The following is an 18,180-nucleotide window of genomic DNA, read 5'->3' as shown; positions in this document are numbered from 1 at the left end:
AGATATAAGCGGGCTAAGCGTTTGTGTTCTATTGCATGTGCTGTTTGTATCCATGGCAACTACACCATGCGCTGTGTCCTCCGATTGCCAGATAGAGTCGCTGTCCTTGACGATGCTGACAAACTTAAAATGATGTAGGAGTGATGCACCCAGATTTAATAAAAATCTGGGTTTAATAAATACAGGATAAGATGATTAGATATTGATCTACTTTAACAAAATAATGACAGGGCTTTATTCTGGCAATTAGTTTTAGAGAATATGGTTTTATGATTCTTTTGTTTTAAAATGAATAACGTTGAATCGTACTTCAGTATTTGAGTAAAACAACTTTCATTGCTTACAATACACTTTACTGGGGGTTATAGGCAGCTGTAAAAAATTTGGAGGTCACAAAATTGTAAACTTGCATTATAGGTTCTTTTAGTTGTTTTTTTTTTGAGAGGGTAGAAATTATGAGTTGCACAGCTTGCTGTGCAACAAAATGCTTTTAACACAACATTATCTGACAATTTATTGGTGTCTGACACTCGTATAAGTGTACTTTCCACTCGCTTAATCTTTTTTTGTTATGTTTTTTTAAGTTGTAGAACATCCTTGATGCTGAGGCCACTCAGTCATGGTTAGAATTGTCACCTTATGACAAGAAAGCCTCTGCTTGATGTCTGGTTTGGGCTTGGAGGCCTGTCTCTGTGGTGTCTGCATGTTTTCCTTGAGCGGATGTTTTCATGTTTTAAATTGATCAAACCAGTGATGATGTAGATGTGATAGCAGTGACTTCACAGCGCGGTAAGGCATTGCATTGTAAATTAAAAACAAGCAGATCAACCTGAGTTTTTTAAGAAGTAATTTTGCTTTAATTGAGAGCAAGTTTTTCTGCTGCTCGTTGTTGGCCCATCGGGTTTTGTATTTCACAAAGTTGCTGGGTCTGGGAAAAATCACTGCAACAAGCAAGTAGATATCCTGATGCTAAAAATACACGTGACTGGCTCTATTTCTGAGGTCTGACTGTAATATCTTATTACATGGCACATCGATTTTGGCTGAAGATGATGTGCATGCTCAGGTATTCTCGGTCTCAATAAAGCTCACTGATGCTATTTTGGAAAGATTATTTGACAATATGTGTTGAATATAGTTCACATGCACATTTTCATTTCTTATTCATTAATCTGAAGGTTTCCTACAGGATAGAAATGACACCAGATGGTGTAATGCAACCTCTAGGTTCAAACAGCACCTGCAGGGAGGGCCAGGAGGACAAACAAAGGCAAGGTCAAGTGTTACTGATACAGACAAAAAAAATCGAAAGTGTCTCATTGGATGTGTTTCTGCCGCAGTCAGCAATCATCTACTTATCATTTACTTCCCACATTTCCATGTTTCTGTCTGGTATAGATGCCATATATAGACAAAGACATTTTTTTTAAATACATTTTGTCCTTCTCGCTTGCGCTGGGGCACATGAAGATAAAAGACAGTAAATGCTGCCATCTGCAGGACAATCAACAGTGTGGAGCTCACACAAAAGCACTATCACGAGTGAAAATGACATGATAGTAAATAAAGTTCTGCCAAGTGTGGAATCGATGTGGAAGGATGCTCTGTACTAGGAAAAACTAATTAGAATACCCTCAATGTATTGTGCATGGACAATATACAGTATATGGACAAATGAATACAAAAAAAATCCAAGTAAATGCAAAATTTTGTAAAAGCACCTTATTTGCAATTCGCCCTATTTACACAAAGCCTTATTAAATCAGGTTATTGTTATGAGTGAGACCCGTGTTAAAATATATCCATTCTTTATGTGTATTCTCTTAAAGCAGTTCTCAACACATCATTAACAATAATACAATACTTTTTATCTTGACTTTTCTTTTCAACCTGAAATGGTTCTGGTTCATGTGTCAGCCTTCAAACAAACGTCATAAAAAAAACATGAACTATCCAGTCCGCACAAAAGACTCAATCTCGCCATCTGGTGGAAAAACATTGTTGCCTAAACGCCCGTCCAGTACCAAAGTCACTCACCATAACAACTTTAAGAATATAAATGATCCCCGAGGCCAGTGTATCTACATATATTACAAAAATGATCAGATACAGCATGTATGTCCTGCTGGGAATAAAATGCTCTCACAAATTTAACCTAATAGCATGTGTGTCATTTCTGTGAATTTAGGCTATTCAAGAGACTAAAAAATTAATCAAATACAGAATATTTAATATTTAGAAATAGCATTGTCTTGTGATTTGGGTTTGATAAAACATCTAAAGTCACACTTTTGATATATGCTGTGATACTATGTGTGAAAAAAAAATATCACTTCAAATGAGGATGCATATTTCACCACATGTAATCAGCCTCATCAAAAGATGTCTTGGGCAAAAACAATCATTCTTATCAAATAATGACTTTGGAAATGTTTTGAAATAGATTTTGTTTGGGGGGGGTGTCTGCTTTTTGTAGCATGGACTGAATGATTATCTCTGGTGGCTATAGGTAGTGTGCTCAATAGACACAGTTGGGTAATCATTGATTGGTCACAGTACATAGTTCCTCTTTTTCTCTCATTGCCTGCAGGTACAACCTGGCTACTAATTTCTTCTTAAGGCAGACTGGCTCCTACTGGCATGCTGATCTGTGAGCGTGTTTAAACATTTGCCGGGATGACATCTGCTGGTACAAGGGTCAATGACTGTAATGTCTGTTTCTGTGGACAGAACAGCATTTTTTTTATTGCACTTACAAAACATTATTTGTTGTCTTATATAAAGACAATATTCACAAGACCATAATCAGGAATTCAAAAACATTGCATTATGTTTTTGAACAAAAGTTAATCAGACACAAAAGCGACATATCCTACAAATGCTGATCCACTCCATTTATTAAGAAACTGTAAACATTGTTATGAATGTTATTTATTTCAGAAAACATGACAGATTGTTGAATGCAATACAAAAATATTCTAACTGGCAATTAATTACATTTGTAACGTTGTTTCAGCAACAATGTAAAACCATGATGGCTGAAGTGACATTCTTTACATGTGCGTTTTCTTCATCCCTGCTGTACCACTGCATTAGTAAAAATCCTTGTCCATCCAAGTTAAAGGCCAGCATTACAGAAAGCTATCATAACTCAACAAAATGCAGAGCCAAGGCCTCTGTCAGGCAATTAAACAGGACTCATCATTTGTTCATTTCTTCACAAAGGCGGGAATAAGAAATGATGGTAAGGATTACATCAGTAGATTATGCACTTCAGAAATGCCACAGCAACAAATATAACACTTCAAGAAGAATGCGGTCTAATCTCTGACAAGACAGTTTGGTTGAAAAATGAAGCTTGTTGTAGTTTTGTTTGGGCTTGAAGGAGTTTTGATAAAGCCCAAATAATCTCCCTGTGGGGGGTCCAGAATCTCAGCCTCTTGAGCGCTGAAGGCCCTGGCGTTTTGATGGCCCCAGTCATGGACAACTGAGCAATTTAACCTCGGTGCAGCCCTAATCTGAGAAAAAGGGATCAATGACCACAAGGACTGGGAATCCCCCAGAAGCAGAGTGGATCAAAAAGGATCAGTCGGGATCAGCAAGGAGGCCCAGGCTTTGGATCTGCAGATGGCAGAGTGGTATGAAACCAGTTTACGAGCAGTCTGTGCCACTATGAAGTTGCATTAACATACCAACACACTGAACAGGGCCAGGTTGTTGTTTCAGCTGGTTGCCTAGTATAACTTCACCTTTCCTTTAATAGTCCAAACAGTACAGACCCAGCTTTTAATATTAAATAATCCCCATTGCATATTCACATTACTCTAAAAATATACACCTCTGTTGAATGTTTGGCTATTTTTTACTAAAGTGCTAGTATCATTATATAACTTCATGAATCCATTTTCTTGATTAATTGTTAAAAATATAGGTGGTTCCTCCTCCCATTATTTCTGATTAGCAGAGGAGGAAAGACTCCATGTTAATGTTCTGGGAGCAATGGCAGTTAATCAAACCTTTCTAACTCATACAAACAAAGAAAAACTAATCTGAAACACTCAGGACAATCGACCATGAGGTGAAAGGTAAACTGAATTCACTCATGTCATTTGTGAATGAGGCTTCGGACATCTTGAGCTCACACTAATTGGAGGAACGCACTGTCCTGTCTTTGAGAGGCTGTGGAGGTCTGAAGTTGTTTTCCATGCGTATCCTCTCATCCTCCTCTTCTCCAGTGAATAGAAGAGTTCTGAACTTCCCCATCTGAAAAAAACCCAATACAAACTACATTTGCAAAGACAATATTTTTCTTTCAATACTTCAAAACACCACAAGACGTGGCAAGCATGACAAAAAGATTGGAATACTGATATTCACAGTTACTCATGGTATTTGATGAATGGTTTTCACTTATATAGTGCTTTTCCACCGCTTGAGCAGTCCCCAAAGCACTTTACACGCACACCTGCCATGCAAGGCACTCAATCTATCCATTGGGAGCAATTTGGGATTTTGGTAAAAGACTGAAAATATGGTACACCCATGAGTAAGATGTCGATTTATGGACTTTATGTCTCCACTAGTCAGTGTAACCTTCTCTGACCTGTTTTGAACAAGAACTATGCTAGATATCACACATAAAATTGTTTTTTTCCCCCCATTCTTACCACTAATATCCCATTCAGGGTAGCAAACCAACATAAGCTGACAGACAGAATGAACTCAAAGTACAAAGACGTACATCAGAAAATCCCGTGGAGTGATGTTTTCAATATGCAAAGGTCTTGTTGTTGCTCCTGATTGTTTCAGACATTCTCTGGATATTTTTCTGTGTCACATTGAAATCATCCAGGGTAATCAGATCGCACAGTTTGGTTGTTAGTAGGTTGTGACCTTTCTGTCTAAATAACATGTCGATGAGAAATATGGTAATCAGACTCCAGGAATTGTTGCATAGATTAAATTGCACCAATGTAAATGTATGTCTATTGGTAGTGACAGTCAATTAACCAAGAAACCAACACTAACTTCTGACAACATAGACAACAGTTTCATATTTAATAAGCCAAATATTCATTATTAGACTCATTGTGATTTACTGTGGAGGACAAACATTCTGTAATTAAAGCAAGCATAAAACGTCTCCTAATGCACAACATATTGGTGTTTCTGCTGTTTTTATGTCTACCATTATGTGGAGAAATGAAGAAAACAACATAATTCTCTGTTATGTAAGGGCTTATCCCTGCTGGGTCTCCATGCAAGCATTTCTCAATTAAAAACCCTGCAGTCATCCAGTCACTCATCCATCAGGATAATCAGCTAAAGGAGATCAAAGGCTTGAGCACCGGAGTCAAAGTTTGTGGGGCCAGTTGCCCAGCTTACATTTCACCCTCAGCCCTGCTTCAGACATGGGTTTACAGACAGATCATCCATGACCACACCACTCAAGGTGCCACTGTCAATAGTACACCCAATACCTCATGTACAGTCCCTAAGTTAAAAAGGGGCAACCAGGCTGAAGAAAATAAACAAAGTGTGAGTGTATAATCCAGAGGACGGCAGCAGTTGCCACAGGGCCGGCTCACTTGGGGTCCTGGAAGGCATGTGCTGCAGACATCAAGTTAGTCAGCTTAGCATGTCAACAACCTGGACTTATCAGACCGAAACTTTCTGATTAAATTCTGCGCTAAGAGGGGTGGATAAAAACAAGTTCATCCGGATAGAATATTCCCCATGAGTGATGGTCACTCTTGCTCTGGATACGGCATCATCCACTTGCCCAACGTTAGATTTCTGCAGAACAAAGGTAAACTCTAGTATCACTCACTGGATGAGTGTGTAAAAAAACCCAACTCAGCACACTGATCCAGTAATAGTGAATTTTTAATGAATTTTTTTTAAAGTCTTTGATTTATCTTATTTGTAATTTGAAACTCGACATTTTTAGGAATAATGACAATTAACAACAAAAAAGCATGGATGCAAGTCATTGCTTTGGACAAACGTTCAATAGCACTGACACAATAGGCAACAATTGGTAATGTAGCTCCTCATTCGTATTATGATCGTAAGACTGGTATTTCTAATGCAAAAATAGCATCGTTATCAGGAGGTACATATATTTTGTGGGTTGAAAGTAATAAGTTGAGGTATCAAGCATTATATACCATAAAAGAAAGTCAAACATGTGAAAATAATATAAAAGTTACGTGTTTTGTCAGTTCTTCACTTTTCATTGAAGTACTGTATGAGCAAAAAACACTTTTGAGAATCATTTGGAAATTTGAGTTTTATATAAACACCTACTCTTATCTAATCTCATTTGATAAATAAAAGGCTTGAAATCTTTCAATTTATCATAATATGACTGAAGGATAAATTCACACTCTGAATAAAATTGGAATGTGAAAAAAAATGCCCATTGTTTTCTCAACGACTTGAGATGCACCTGTACTGTGGTCTCACCTGTTTGTCAGACACGACGATCGGATCCTTCAGCACGACCCAAATGACGCTCTCATGAAGAGGCGGCGTGGTTAGCGATCCCAGGTAGGTCCAGTAATGCAGGCTGCTGGGGAGGAGGCACTTTGGGTTGAAACCTTTGAAATCTGCGAGACTTCCCTGCATTAGAAACACAAAGCCAAAAGCTTTTATGGCACTGCAATTACGTTGAGTGCAGGTCGTAAACAGCAGTCAGCACTCACCTTATATTTCACCATGTATAAAGCATCCGTTATTGTGTGGAGCCACCTGTGGTCATCACCTGTCTTGCATGAGAAATTGTTCTTTAATATGAAATGCACACCCACACACAAACACACACTGCTGGGGTATTACAGAGGTGTTTTTTGCCACATAGGAACCAATGCCAAACATATTAATACAAAATGGAAAAGAAAGTGACACTGACAGAACGGACTGCACTTAAGAGCCCCTTACTTCTAAAAAGATGCCAAGGACAGCGAGACCGTCGGGAGCTGTCGCTGCCTCCGCAAACGTCTTGTACTTGACAGCATTCCAGTGAACTAAATGAAGCTAAGAGGGTGAGAATAAAAATGATAATAAAACAAAATGTGAAGTGGGTTATGAATCTTGAATTGATCAAATAATAGTAGCATTTTATTATAGATCAGAATATGTTATGACGTATACTAAATAATCTCTGTGTTTATCGAGTACACACTGAAAGGGTAGGGATTTCGTGCCGACCTCAGATGCATAGTTATATCCTGCAACAGTGTGCTCAGAGCCATCGCATCCCTTCCCACCCCAGTGGAAGTGAAACTGTTTCAGCCTGTAAGGATTGTCAAGCGGGCCTCCCTGGATCACTGTAGATCAGAAATGTAAAAAAAAAAAAAAATTTAAAGTTTGGTATTGGCACATATGCATCCACAACCTCTCCTGCTCTCTGTGGGTGTCACACAGACTGCTTTCCAGCAGAGCATCCTGTGTGTTGCATCATCCAAGCAGCTTGGTACAGCCTCAGCACCACAGGCTGAATCAGTCTGGTAACATTAAATAGATTGCATCATAGTTCTCAGTCAAAGCTGAAGGAAAAAGCAGAGAAAGGCTTGCTTAATTATCATACCCATCAGGGATATTGTCAGGTGCTGATGGTTACGTGCTTCAAAAAAGATTACTATATTCCATTTTTAATCACTATCTATTGGTTAAAAAGGTCCCCAACTATATCTTTATCTTTAGTACAAATGAGATTTACCAAATTAACTTCATCTGACAGACCATTTTCTTAGGTCTGTTTGGCTGCATTGCAGGATATGGACTTCTTCACCAGTGCCGGCTGATTGTTATTCATTGTGACGCTGCTGACATCATTTTGAGAAACGGGTCACAACAGTCAAAGTCAGACTTGCTATGCAGGACTAGCACAAAGGAATGACTTGTCTTGGCAATGATTTTAAAAACAAGTCAATATATAGCCAAAATATTTAGACAAATTAATTTTGCTGTGTGTGAATACTATGAATAATTTCTTTATTCGGGACTCTTTCTACAGTTGGGTTTACAATATAGCCACTTTTAAAATCATCTGATCATAGAATACAACCCTGACAAAAGGTACAGCGGGTAACTTCCCCAGGAAACTAGTACAACGTGTCATTTCATTTGACCCAGCAGTCTGCATCCATAAAAACAAAACAAAAAATCATTGTTATACACACCATTATTAATTTACTAGTTTTCAGCAGTATTACCATACTTCATATCGTAGAAATGAGTGTTACTATATGCAGCACACACGCACTTTTTTTTTTTTTTTTTTTAATCAAATTTGTGCATAATGGTGGAAACAGGTTCGGAAGATGCTTGATTATTTTTCCTCTGTCTTTCTTTCGATCGTTTTACTTTTTTTCCCAGTAATAGGTATTTGTTTGCTGTCTGTCTCTCCTAAATAGCCACCATTTCTGAGCTTATCATTTGTGCTAATGACAGGGTGGTGAACGTGGTTCCACCCAGTGATAAAGCCAAATATTGTCATAATAACCACTGAGATCACCTGAAGTTTTTGTATCTCTTGTCCAGCAGACAGACACTCATACTGTTAAGTGCCATCTACAGTCTGCACTTCCCTGCAACATAATCAAAGGTTCATTTGCAACCGTTGATTTTGGCCAGTAATGCACACGGTTTGTACTTTCTAAAAATCCAGGTAATCGCATCTTTTGAAATGCATGTTTACTGAAAGGGAAATTTTCAGAGCTGATTTCCAGTACATGCAGGTGGCAACAGGAATCAAAGTGAAGAACAAGATTATCTCTGAACTGTGAGCAGTGTTAAAGATGCAAAGCCGACTGCCTGTTAAAGCATTCAAAGGACATATCAGGGTAAGGCCAATTTTCCCTGCCGAGGCAGACTTCTTATTTTATTTTCGGTAAAACTACAGTCAAGTTTGTTTCTAGACTGATTTAAAAATGAGTGCACATTTAAATGATTGCTTGGCTTGTTTAAGTATGTGTTACCTTTTTGGAAAGACTAAAGACTATAAAGACTAGACTGGATACTGAGGTTGCTGTAGAGAACAGGACATAATTCAAAACACGGTTGTCTCACCTGAGCGATTATCTGAGTCAACAAACTCCACAACAACGGAGTGTCCATTATTAGAAATGTTGATGGATGTACAGTGATCATAGTTTACAATAATCAGACCCAGACTGTTGTCATGGAAAGCCTGTTGAGGGATGATGTCAATAGGAGACTGCCTGTTCCCCTTGGCAACTGGAAAACTTCTATGCCATGCAGAAGGACCTTAAAATAAGAAAAGAAATGCAAGCAGGAATTTTAATGTCTCATGGAAGAAGAATAAATCTTTATATATGTACAGTCAACAAAATGTCTACATTGTGTGAATAAAATTAATCTTTCCAAAGTATCAAACTAAAAGACGCATCAACAGTTCTTCTCCAGAAGCAACAAGAAGGACAATCAACTCAAAGTTTACATATAATATCCAAAAGGTAATGGTGAAAAATCACTTTATGCTATTTCCTCAGCATTAAAACAATGCCTGTGCTGCAACTTTATCCACAACACAAATTAAATCCCATGTTTGTTTGTTTTTTGTTAGATTTTTTTTAAACTCGGGAGCATAGAGGAGAAAACCTGGATAAGGTGACAGCAGTCAACCCTTTAAGCACAGGGCTAATCTCGCATTAACAGCCATCTTAATGTTAACGGTGCTCCTGTTCAGCCCCCAGCCATGAGAAGAAGAAAAAAAAATAAAGAAATAATTGCTGCAACATAAATTGGCTTGATGAGAGGAACAATAAAGACCGTGCCTGGTGCTTGGATGCTGTGCTATCTTACCGTCCTCCTTCCCATATCCCCAGTGATTCCCTGTCATTGTCCCTGTTGGAGGATTCAGGTCAGACCGAGCTGTCGGTGCTGCGCTCCGGTCCGCACGCGAAGGACGACCACGAACATCAGCCGGTGCGTCTATTGATGAAGTTATATGTAGCGTCCAAAGGGGAAGGGCAATTATCAATGTGTGACACGCCCCTCCCCTTCCCTGTATCTCTCTCCCTCTCTCTCTCTCTCTCTCTCTCTCTCAAACACACACACACACACACACACACACACGTATATCCATACCCATACATGTTGTATGTATTCAACCCTTTGTTGATAATAATCTATATACATAATTAATTTGAATTTTCTGATAAATTGATTTTACACAAAACAACTAATCAATCTCCACGTGTAATGTTGTCTATCTTACAGCTTGTTCGATTTCAATCATTTTAGTGGTTTGATTGTCCCTCGTGGTGGTATTTGTCTTCAATCAATATGATTTATAACCTGTGTTTCAATCTGCTAAGTCGCTACTAAATTAATTTATATGACATTTTAAATAACCTGTATAAATATTAGATCAGTGAAGCCTACTGATCTCAGTGTCTTTGTTGGGGTTTTGTGTTTGTTCGCCGTCATTCTGCATGTCTCTGTGGCTATTCTTTACGATTGTAATCATTACATTTGTGCAGTCTGCTGTATTAGTCAATTTAGGTATAAAGCCAAATGCATTGAATATATGGTAAGAAATAATTTGGCTCGTCCTATTTTGTCATCTCAAGATGATAATGATTTTAATACCAGTGGAAAATGTTTTCCCTTTCCCTTTCGCGACGTGATCATTTGTGTCGAAAGTACTGCTGTTCAATGTATTTCTCGCGACTTGTTTGTGTCGAATCTGCCGAGGCGGAAGTGAAGACGTCTTCAGTCATTGGAGCAGGACCATGGCTGCCACCAAAGCCTCCAAAGAACAAAAATACGACAGACAGCTGAGGTAGGTTCAAACAGCAGCTTCACAGAGGAACAGTTTTCCTCCACGTGACTGATGTAAGTGTTTTCTGTGAGCGTTTTCAGCAGGAGCAGTAAGACCAGCGCGAGCGTTAGCCACGTTTAGCTCTGTGCTAACACGATAGCTATCTGTGAAGGATGTTATGTTTGGAGGCTGTTCATCCATCACTTCTTTGAGTAGGAGATATTATCTCGTTAAAAGTGTATTTTTACTTTTGTCTGATGTTGTCAGCCATTGGCTTGGATACCAGGCAAAGGACATTTGCATTCATCACCAAGCGATTCAGATTGCTTGGTATTGGCAAGCCTGAGGAAATTATAATGTTTTGAGGCTTCATTTAAAAGAAGTGAGTGTGTCTGTAGTCCTCAGATGTTCAGGAAGTTTGTTTTACAGGTGAAGAGCATAGGAACTAAAAGCTGCTTCGCCCTGTTTACCTCTTCCTGAGGACCTATGGGGTATGCAGGTTTCATATTCTAATAGTAAATCTGAGATGTCTTAAGGCCCGAGATTTTTGAACGCTTTATAGACAATAAGCAAGAAGTTGAAGTTCATCCTTTAACTCCCAGGCACCCGGAGCCAGAGATTGATGGCCAGGTGTAATGTGCTGTAACCCTGTTGGTTGAGGACTCTGCATGAGCAGCAGCTGAAAATAATTGCAGGAACAAGTTTCTCAGAGTATTGTTTAATCAGTAATCTTTTTAAATAAGATACATGCTGACCTTTAACCATCCTTATTTGGGTCCGAAAACACTTACCTCGGTTATTTCTTGGTTCAGTTGTAAAAACTTCTGACACATCCACCCGTATAGAGCTGTGTGTTCGAGGGTTGTTCATGCTCGCGGTCATATAATCAACTTGTCTGGGTTTGCAAACTGTTTGATTATACGATGAGGATCAGCTGCGTCACTTCATGGAAACACATTGTGTTGGGTGCTTTCAGACTTTGGGGTGACCACGGCCAAGAAGCGCTGGAGAACGCAAACGTCTGCCTCATTAATGCCACAGCAACTGGTACAGAGATCCTGAAGAACCTCGTGCTTCCAGGTAAACAAATGCTTCTTTATTTGTGACATCCCTGTAGCTGCAGATAACAACGTCTGACTGAATGAAATTATCTCTTTCTCAGGTATTGGAGCGTTTACCATAGTTGATGGACATGCAGTCACAGGGGAAGATGTTGGAAACAAGTAAAGAGAGAATATTTTAAACTCATAAGTATGATTTCAAATATATTGCGTGATTTAAAGTTTACGTTCATTGTTGACCTTTTTACCTTGTTTCGCAGCTTCTTCCTGAGCTGTGAGAGCATTGGAAAGGTATGCAAAATAAGTAGAATATAGGCGTAAATGTTCAGTGCTTTGATGCGCACACCTTTTACAAAGTGGAGTGGCGAGTTTTTCAAACTTTGTAGGATTTATCTATCTATCTAACTAGTTTTATATCTATATATCTATCTATAATCATATGGAACAATTAAAACTAAAAAAAGCACTTTTTTAAAACAGTTCTGTATATGATTTGTCATTGTTATTATTGCTTGACTAGTGTTGGCATTGAGGTTTGACTTGAAATTGGATGTCTGAACGTTAAAATACCACAGCTGATAGGTTGGTCCCTAATCAAGGCCCCTGAATGCTAGGTATTTGTGATTAAATGTATCATAATTCATAAGCATGAATAGTACATGTTAAATACAAAGAAGTAATTTCCCCAAGAAGGATAAACATAGTATATTTAATCATAAATAGCTATTTCATAGTATCTGGTAAAACTACAATTCCAAAAGCCACAATTTTGATATCTGTATCTACCCGTGGACTGTCCATAACTAGGCAGTACATCAGTTGTTTTTTCTTAGGACAAATGCCCCTACCTGCATGTTTGTATGTGATCTGATCGTAGTTTTTTATTTTACAGAACAGAGCACAGGCTGCCACTGAACTGCTGCAGGAGCTGAACAGTGATGTCTCTGGAAACTTCGTCGAGGAGGTTTGTATTGTTTGAAGAAGAACACAGACCCACAAATGTTTTATCAACTCGCACACTGTTTCAGTGGGAACTCAATATGCGCAAGTCGTCCAATTGCCTAACAATGCCAGTGTTATGATGTACTAAAGCACCCCACCTTTTAAGAAATAAAAACTGTCTGTCACTCCTGCAGAGTCCTGACAAGCTTCTGGACGACAACCCCGAGTTTTTCAACAGGTTTACCATAGTCATTGGTGTCCAGATACCAGAAAGGTATGTAATGTGTGTTCGTGTGAATATATTGCGACACAAATTCATGAGAATTTATATATATGATGACAACACTTTTTACATATAATTGTAAATAAGTATTAAATAAAATATTCTAAAGTTGTTTAAAAAAAGCAAACTTGGCACAGCGCAAGATCAGTTTCAGATAATATCGCCATGATATTACCATTTATGCACACCTGCTGCCAGATTCTTACGTCAAAGTTGTCAATTGGGTGAACTGATTTTAAAATATTTACTTCTGTTAAATGTTTCGCGGCTGCAGCAGGGTGGATATCCAGTGTAACAATTAGCTCAGCTTATGGTGAGAGCTACGATGACATAATGTGGTAACTCCTGTGCAGGTGAATAGACAAGACTACTGGATCTTTTAGGAATCATCTATTGTTTGTTTTCCTGTGCTAATAATTTGTTGGATTTTTTTTTGTATTCAACAGCACATGTCTGAGGCTGGGCTCTGTTCTTTGGAGTGCCTCTGTACCATTCCTCATCTGTAAAACGTACGGCCTCATCGGCTACATGAGGCTGGTGGTGCAGGAGCATACAGGTCAGTCATGTTATTCCTCCTGAAAGTGACTCCACAGTTCAATGTTTGAAGTCAAAATCTTTCTGTAAAATGTTCCAGAATTTCTAACTAATCTATAAGGTCACTGTATTTCTCCACATCTATCTGCAGTGATTGAATCTCACCCAGACAATGCCTTGGAGGACCTGAGGTTAGACCAACCTTTCCCTGAATTTAAGAACCACATTGAGTCCTTTGACCTTGACCTCATGGACAAGAAGGTCGGTCTTTGTCGCCACAGCGTGTTTAAACTCCGGTCGCTTTACGCAATTAATAGCCTTTATGTTAATTCTCTTTTTAATCTGTAGGATCACAGTCACACGCCGTGGATTATCATTGTTGCAAAATACCTGGAGAGGTGGCTCAGTGAGGTACAACACTTTAATCTGGGGCCTTTCCTGCATCAGGCAGTCAAACGAATACTGTTTGTTTTGTTTTGGTGATTTAAAGTGTTGTCATTTGTTTTGTAGCACAACTGTCAGCCACCAAAAACCTACAAGGAGAAAGAAGCCTTCAGAAAACTTATTCGAGAAGGTATCTGTAGTCCTATTCAGTGTAGTATCCCCGTGAGCCAATTTCTCGATTGAAATTTCTCAAACTAATTTTTCCAATAATCAAATATCTGATCCCCTTTTTGTTTTTGTTCCTTTAGGGATCAGGAAGAATGATAACGGTGTGCCAGAAGATGAGGAAAACTTTGAAGAAGCTATTAAGAATGTCAATACCGCTTTAAATCCAACCAAGGTGCCAGATCTTTACTGATTTAGAAACCGAAACCTCTCAGTCGAACGTCAGAGTTTAACGTTCAATGCAGTGACACTGGTCTGGTACTGCATCTTGTTACTGCAGGTTCCCAATGCTGTTGAAGATCTCTTCAATCACGAGCAGTGCAACAACATCACATCACAGGTTTGGGCTTTAATTTGTTTTTCTTTCCATCTATTAAAAAAAAAAAAAGAAAAGATTTTTGCACTTTTAAACTCTACAATAGGTTTTAATCGATGCTGTTTTCTAGACATCCACCTTCTGGGTGATGCTGCGAGCCGTTAAGGAGTTTGTTCATAACGAAGGCCGTGGAAGTTTACCAGTGCGGGGAACCATCCCCGACATGATCGCTGATTCTCAGAAGTTCATCAACCTACAAAATGTGTACGGGGATCAACATGCTGATGTAGATACAGAAATACATAATCCACGAGTCTGCCTCTGTAAGATGTTTTGTTTTATAGCTTCAGGGAAAGGGCCATGCGGGACGCTACAGTAGTTTCCAAACATGTCGAAAATCTACTACAGTCTGTTGGCAAGGTATGCTGCACATCTATGAGATCTTCACAAGGGATTTTTTATTTCAGCTCTGTGCCTATGAAATTTAAACTGTCTTAATATTAAAGTGAATAATTTTTTTTTTAAGCGATGATGAAACAACTTGAATATCTTCACATTTAATGATACATATTCATAAGATAGGAATTATAGATACCATCATTCAAAACTGCTGAATCATATGTAAATTAGTTTTGAGAAATACGTGCTACAGCAGCTGCAAACAGCATATTTTCATTAACCTATTCGGTTCTGTTTGTACTCTTAAATCTGATTTTTTTTTCTGGCTTTTGAGTTTTGCATTTTAATATTTTAACAGGCACATAATTGAAAATATATGATTTTGCTCTCAACTGCTAAATGTATGGCAAACAAAAATATGTTCTTTAAAATACAATTTAAAAAAATATACACTGAAGAAATAATTAGCTTCCACTTTGTGATCGTTTCTTTTCACCAGCCACCAGAAAGCATCTCGGAGAAAGACATCAGACTCTTTTGTAAGCACTTCTTTGATTTTGTACATTTATATTTGATTATATTGAGAATATGTACATCTATTTGCATTATACCTACTTTTTCAAGTACATTTTCAATGAAGTGACACAATGACTGAAAAAGGCACTATAATTTCCCCCACCAGTATCATCTATACTAATTAGAGCATTGTGCATGTTAATATACCTGCTGAGTTAAGTTTTTTTTTTAAGTCACATTATTTACACTCCTTGGCGTTACTCCTAATGCAAAGCTGCATATTTGACAAGATGCACCTTTGTCTTTTCTTCATCTGACACTGCTGCATTTCCTGCCTTTCCTTAGAGCTTTGCTCCTGGTGTGTCTCTCACTGTGCTCAGCCTGATCTGTTCTTTTTCTGCACCTGCAGTAGTTTAACTCCTCACTGATCGGTGTTTGTGTCTCCATGTAGGTAAGAATGCATCGTTTCTGCGGGTGGTGTGTTCTCGGTCTCTTGCTGAAGAATACGGCGTGGATACAGTAAATAAAGACGAAATCAGTAAGTTGCAGATGTGTTATCCGTTTGATTAAATAGTTCGGTTGTTTTAGGCAGCACCTGTGTTTGATCAGTACTGTTACGAGAAGTTGAAAGGATCTATGTTTTACATTAACAAGACTGTTGTCTTTTCAGCTTCATACATGGACAATTCAGACAGCGAGATGGTCTTCTACCTCATCCTGCGAGCAGTTGAGCGGTTCTATCAACAGCACTCCCGCTATCCAGGTTCGCTGAATTCATGTGAATTGGAACTTAAGTGGGAAGTTTGTGATCCCTATCCATAAAGCTGACTTTTTTTTTTTTTTTTGTGGATTCCTGTTTCTAAAGCTGCAGGTTGTTCCACAAGGTGGTGTTCTTGCTTTTTGACAGATTATATCAACTTGTGACGACAGCAGAAAGAAAAGTTCTAGTCTTTTGTATCAAATTAGTATTGATATACATCCGTGTTGCTATACAGTTGTATACAAATGTCTTTTGAAGTGTGTATCCAAATACACACTTTGTCTCAATTTCTCTGTCTAAAGCTGATCATTTAAAACCCCAACTGATATTTCACTCTTTACTCCTTTTGTGATCTTTGTGTACATAAGCTGGAGTCCATAATAGATATCATTTCTTTTAAACGTCGGTTTTCTTTTCTCTATTTTGGGATATCAGGAGTTTATAACTACCAAGTGGAGGATGACATCAGCAAACTGAAGCTTTGTGTGAACAGCCTGCTGCAGGAGTACGGGCTGAATGTCAACATCAAAGACGACTACATCCACGAGTTGTAAGTCTTACCGCATGGATTCCCAAGAACTGGTACAGCAGGGATTAACTATTAAAATGTTTAACCCCTCTTGCAGTTGTCGATATGGTGCATCAGAGCCACATACTGTTGCAGCATTTTTGGGAGGTAAATACTCTTTTATGGGAAGGTTTTCAACTGAAAATCATTGATCTCGAATCAAATCCGTCCGTTAACATTTGCTGACTCGTTTGTTTAGGATCCGCTGCTCAAGAAGCCATCAAGATCATCAGCCACCAGTTTGTGCCCTTCAACAACACCTTCATCTACAACGCCATGTCACAGACTTCCGCCACGCTGCAGCTGTGATTCCAGTAAGCCTGAATAAATATCAGGAGAGAACTGGATTCAAAATTCATTGCACCTCAGATTTCCACAAAGATCACATTCTCGTTTTGTTCAAATTCAGTTATGCAACTACAGGTGTTTGTTATATAGACTTCTTGAACCTCTCAAGGTGGAAGACGTCAATATTGCACTGGTGGAGAACTTCTTTGAACATTTTTTGTGTTTTGGGCAGACATTAAATGAAACTGACAACGTCATTTTCATCTGGAATTATGGATGACATATTTCATCATAGAAGTGTTTTGTATACTTATCCCTCCGATAGTGGCACAAGCTGTATAATTTGTATAACTGGGAACCGTGTTCTTTCTATAAAACACCCTTCATTTGATGCACTTATCGTGTGCCGAAAGGATTTTCTCCTCGTCTCTGCTGACTCGAAGGCTTTGACAGTTTCACTTCTGTTCACTTACAGTCTGATAAACAGTTTGAGTTAAACCACTCTGATTTGTTGACTTAATAGTTGTAACATGGATTTCACACTTATTTAACCTGAATAATAAATATCTGATGACAACCATGTGAGATTTTTCGTGGTCTTCTAATGTGACTTTACCTCACAAGTCATCCAGTGTTGGACTTCTGACATTATTTTAGTCATCACCAGGGGGCACTCTTCCATCTTTTACCACTGTGGATCAGCAAGCTGCTTCAGGTTTGTGTCACATTCTTATACAGTGACCTATTTGTGACTGCTGACCGCTGAATACATACGTTAAAACCAAGGAACTTGCAGCGTTACCTATTAACCGGTGTATTGTTTCACAACAGTCTTCTCTGAGAAGCCACAAAACCTACACTGGGACTCAGTTATGAGCATAATCTGATCTGCAGCAGGGATCTGATGGAGATTGAAGTTATGAGGGTTATTGTGATGTAACTGTTGGACAGACTGAAATCCCTCATTTATTGTTGTTGTTGTTTACCCCCATAGTCTGGCTGAATGGAAAATTGCCTTGACCAGATATTTTCCCGCCAGCTCTGCGACCCACACACCCTGCATCTCCGTCTGAGAAGGATATAGCAGGTTGCCAAAGAGTACTGGCCATTTT

The 18,180-nt window shown here is 38.7% G+C and overlaps 2 protein-coding genes across 2 annotated transcripts; one reads left to right on the top strand and one right to left on the bottom strand.

Annotated features, from left to right (window-relative positions):
• Positions 1-4,143: 4,143 nt before the first annotated feature.
• Positions 4,144-9,868, bottom strand: ca7 (carbonic anhydrase VII; the record flags this gene model as incomplete). The annotated part of the gene is made up of 7 exons (XM_080496392.1): positions 4,144-4,263; positions 6,469-6,624; positions 6,708-6,770; positions 6,943-7,038; positions 7,213-7,331; positions 9,076-9,273; positions 9,832-9,868. The coding sequence occupies 7 exons, from the start codon at positions 9,866-9,868 to the stop codon at positions 4,144-4,146; spliced, it is 789 nt and encodes a 262-aa protein (XP_080352518.1).
• An 859-nt stretch (positions 9,869-10,727) lies between these two features.
• On the top strand, positions 10,728-17,617 carry nae1 (nedd8 activating enzyme E1 subunit 1). The gene is made up of 20 exons (XM_080521181.1): positions 10,728-10,813; positions 11,769-11,872; positions 11,955-12,015; positions 12,114-12,144; positions 12,746-12,817; positions 12,990-13,069; positions 13,525-13,634; positions 13,764-13,873; positions 13,961-14,023; positions 14,123-14,186; positions 14,305-14,396; positions 14,502-14,561; positions 14,668-14,801; positions 14,882-14,957; positions 15,436-15,475; positions 15,904-15,990; positions 16,123-16,215; positions 16,648-16,762; positions 16,839-16,888; positions 16,980-17,617. The coding sequence occupies exons 1-20, from the start codon at positions 10,764-10,766 to the stop codon at positions 17,087-17,089; spliced, it is 1,602 nt and encodes a 533-aa protein (XP_080377307.1). The 5' UTR covers positions 10,728-10,763; the 3' UTR covers positions 17,090-17,617.
• Positions 17,618-18,180: the final 563 nt, after the last annotated feature.

Source organism: Blennius ocellaris, assembly GCF_963422515.1.
Source record: "Blennius ocellaris genome assembly, chromosome: 1".
NCBI classification, from domain to species: domain Eukaryota; kingdom Metazoa; phylum Chordata; class Actinopteri; order Blenniiformes; family Blenniidae; genus Blennius; species Blennius ocellaris.
The sequence above is the reverse complement of the archived record's forward strand: the minus strand, read 5'-3'. Positions and strand labels throughout refer to the sequence as shown.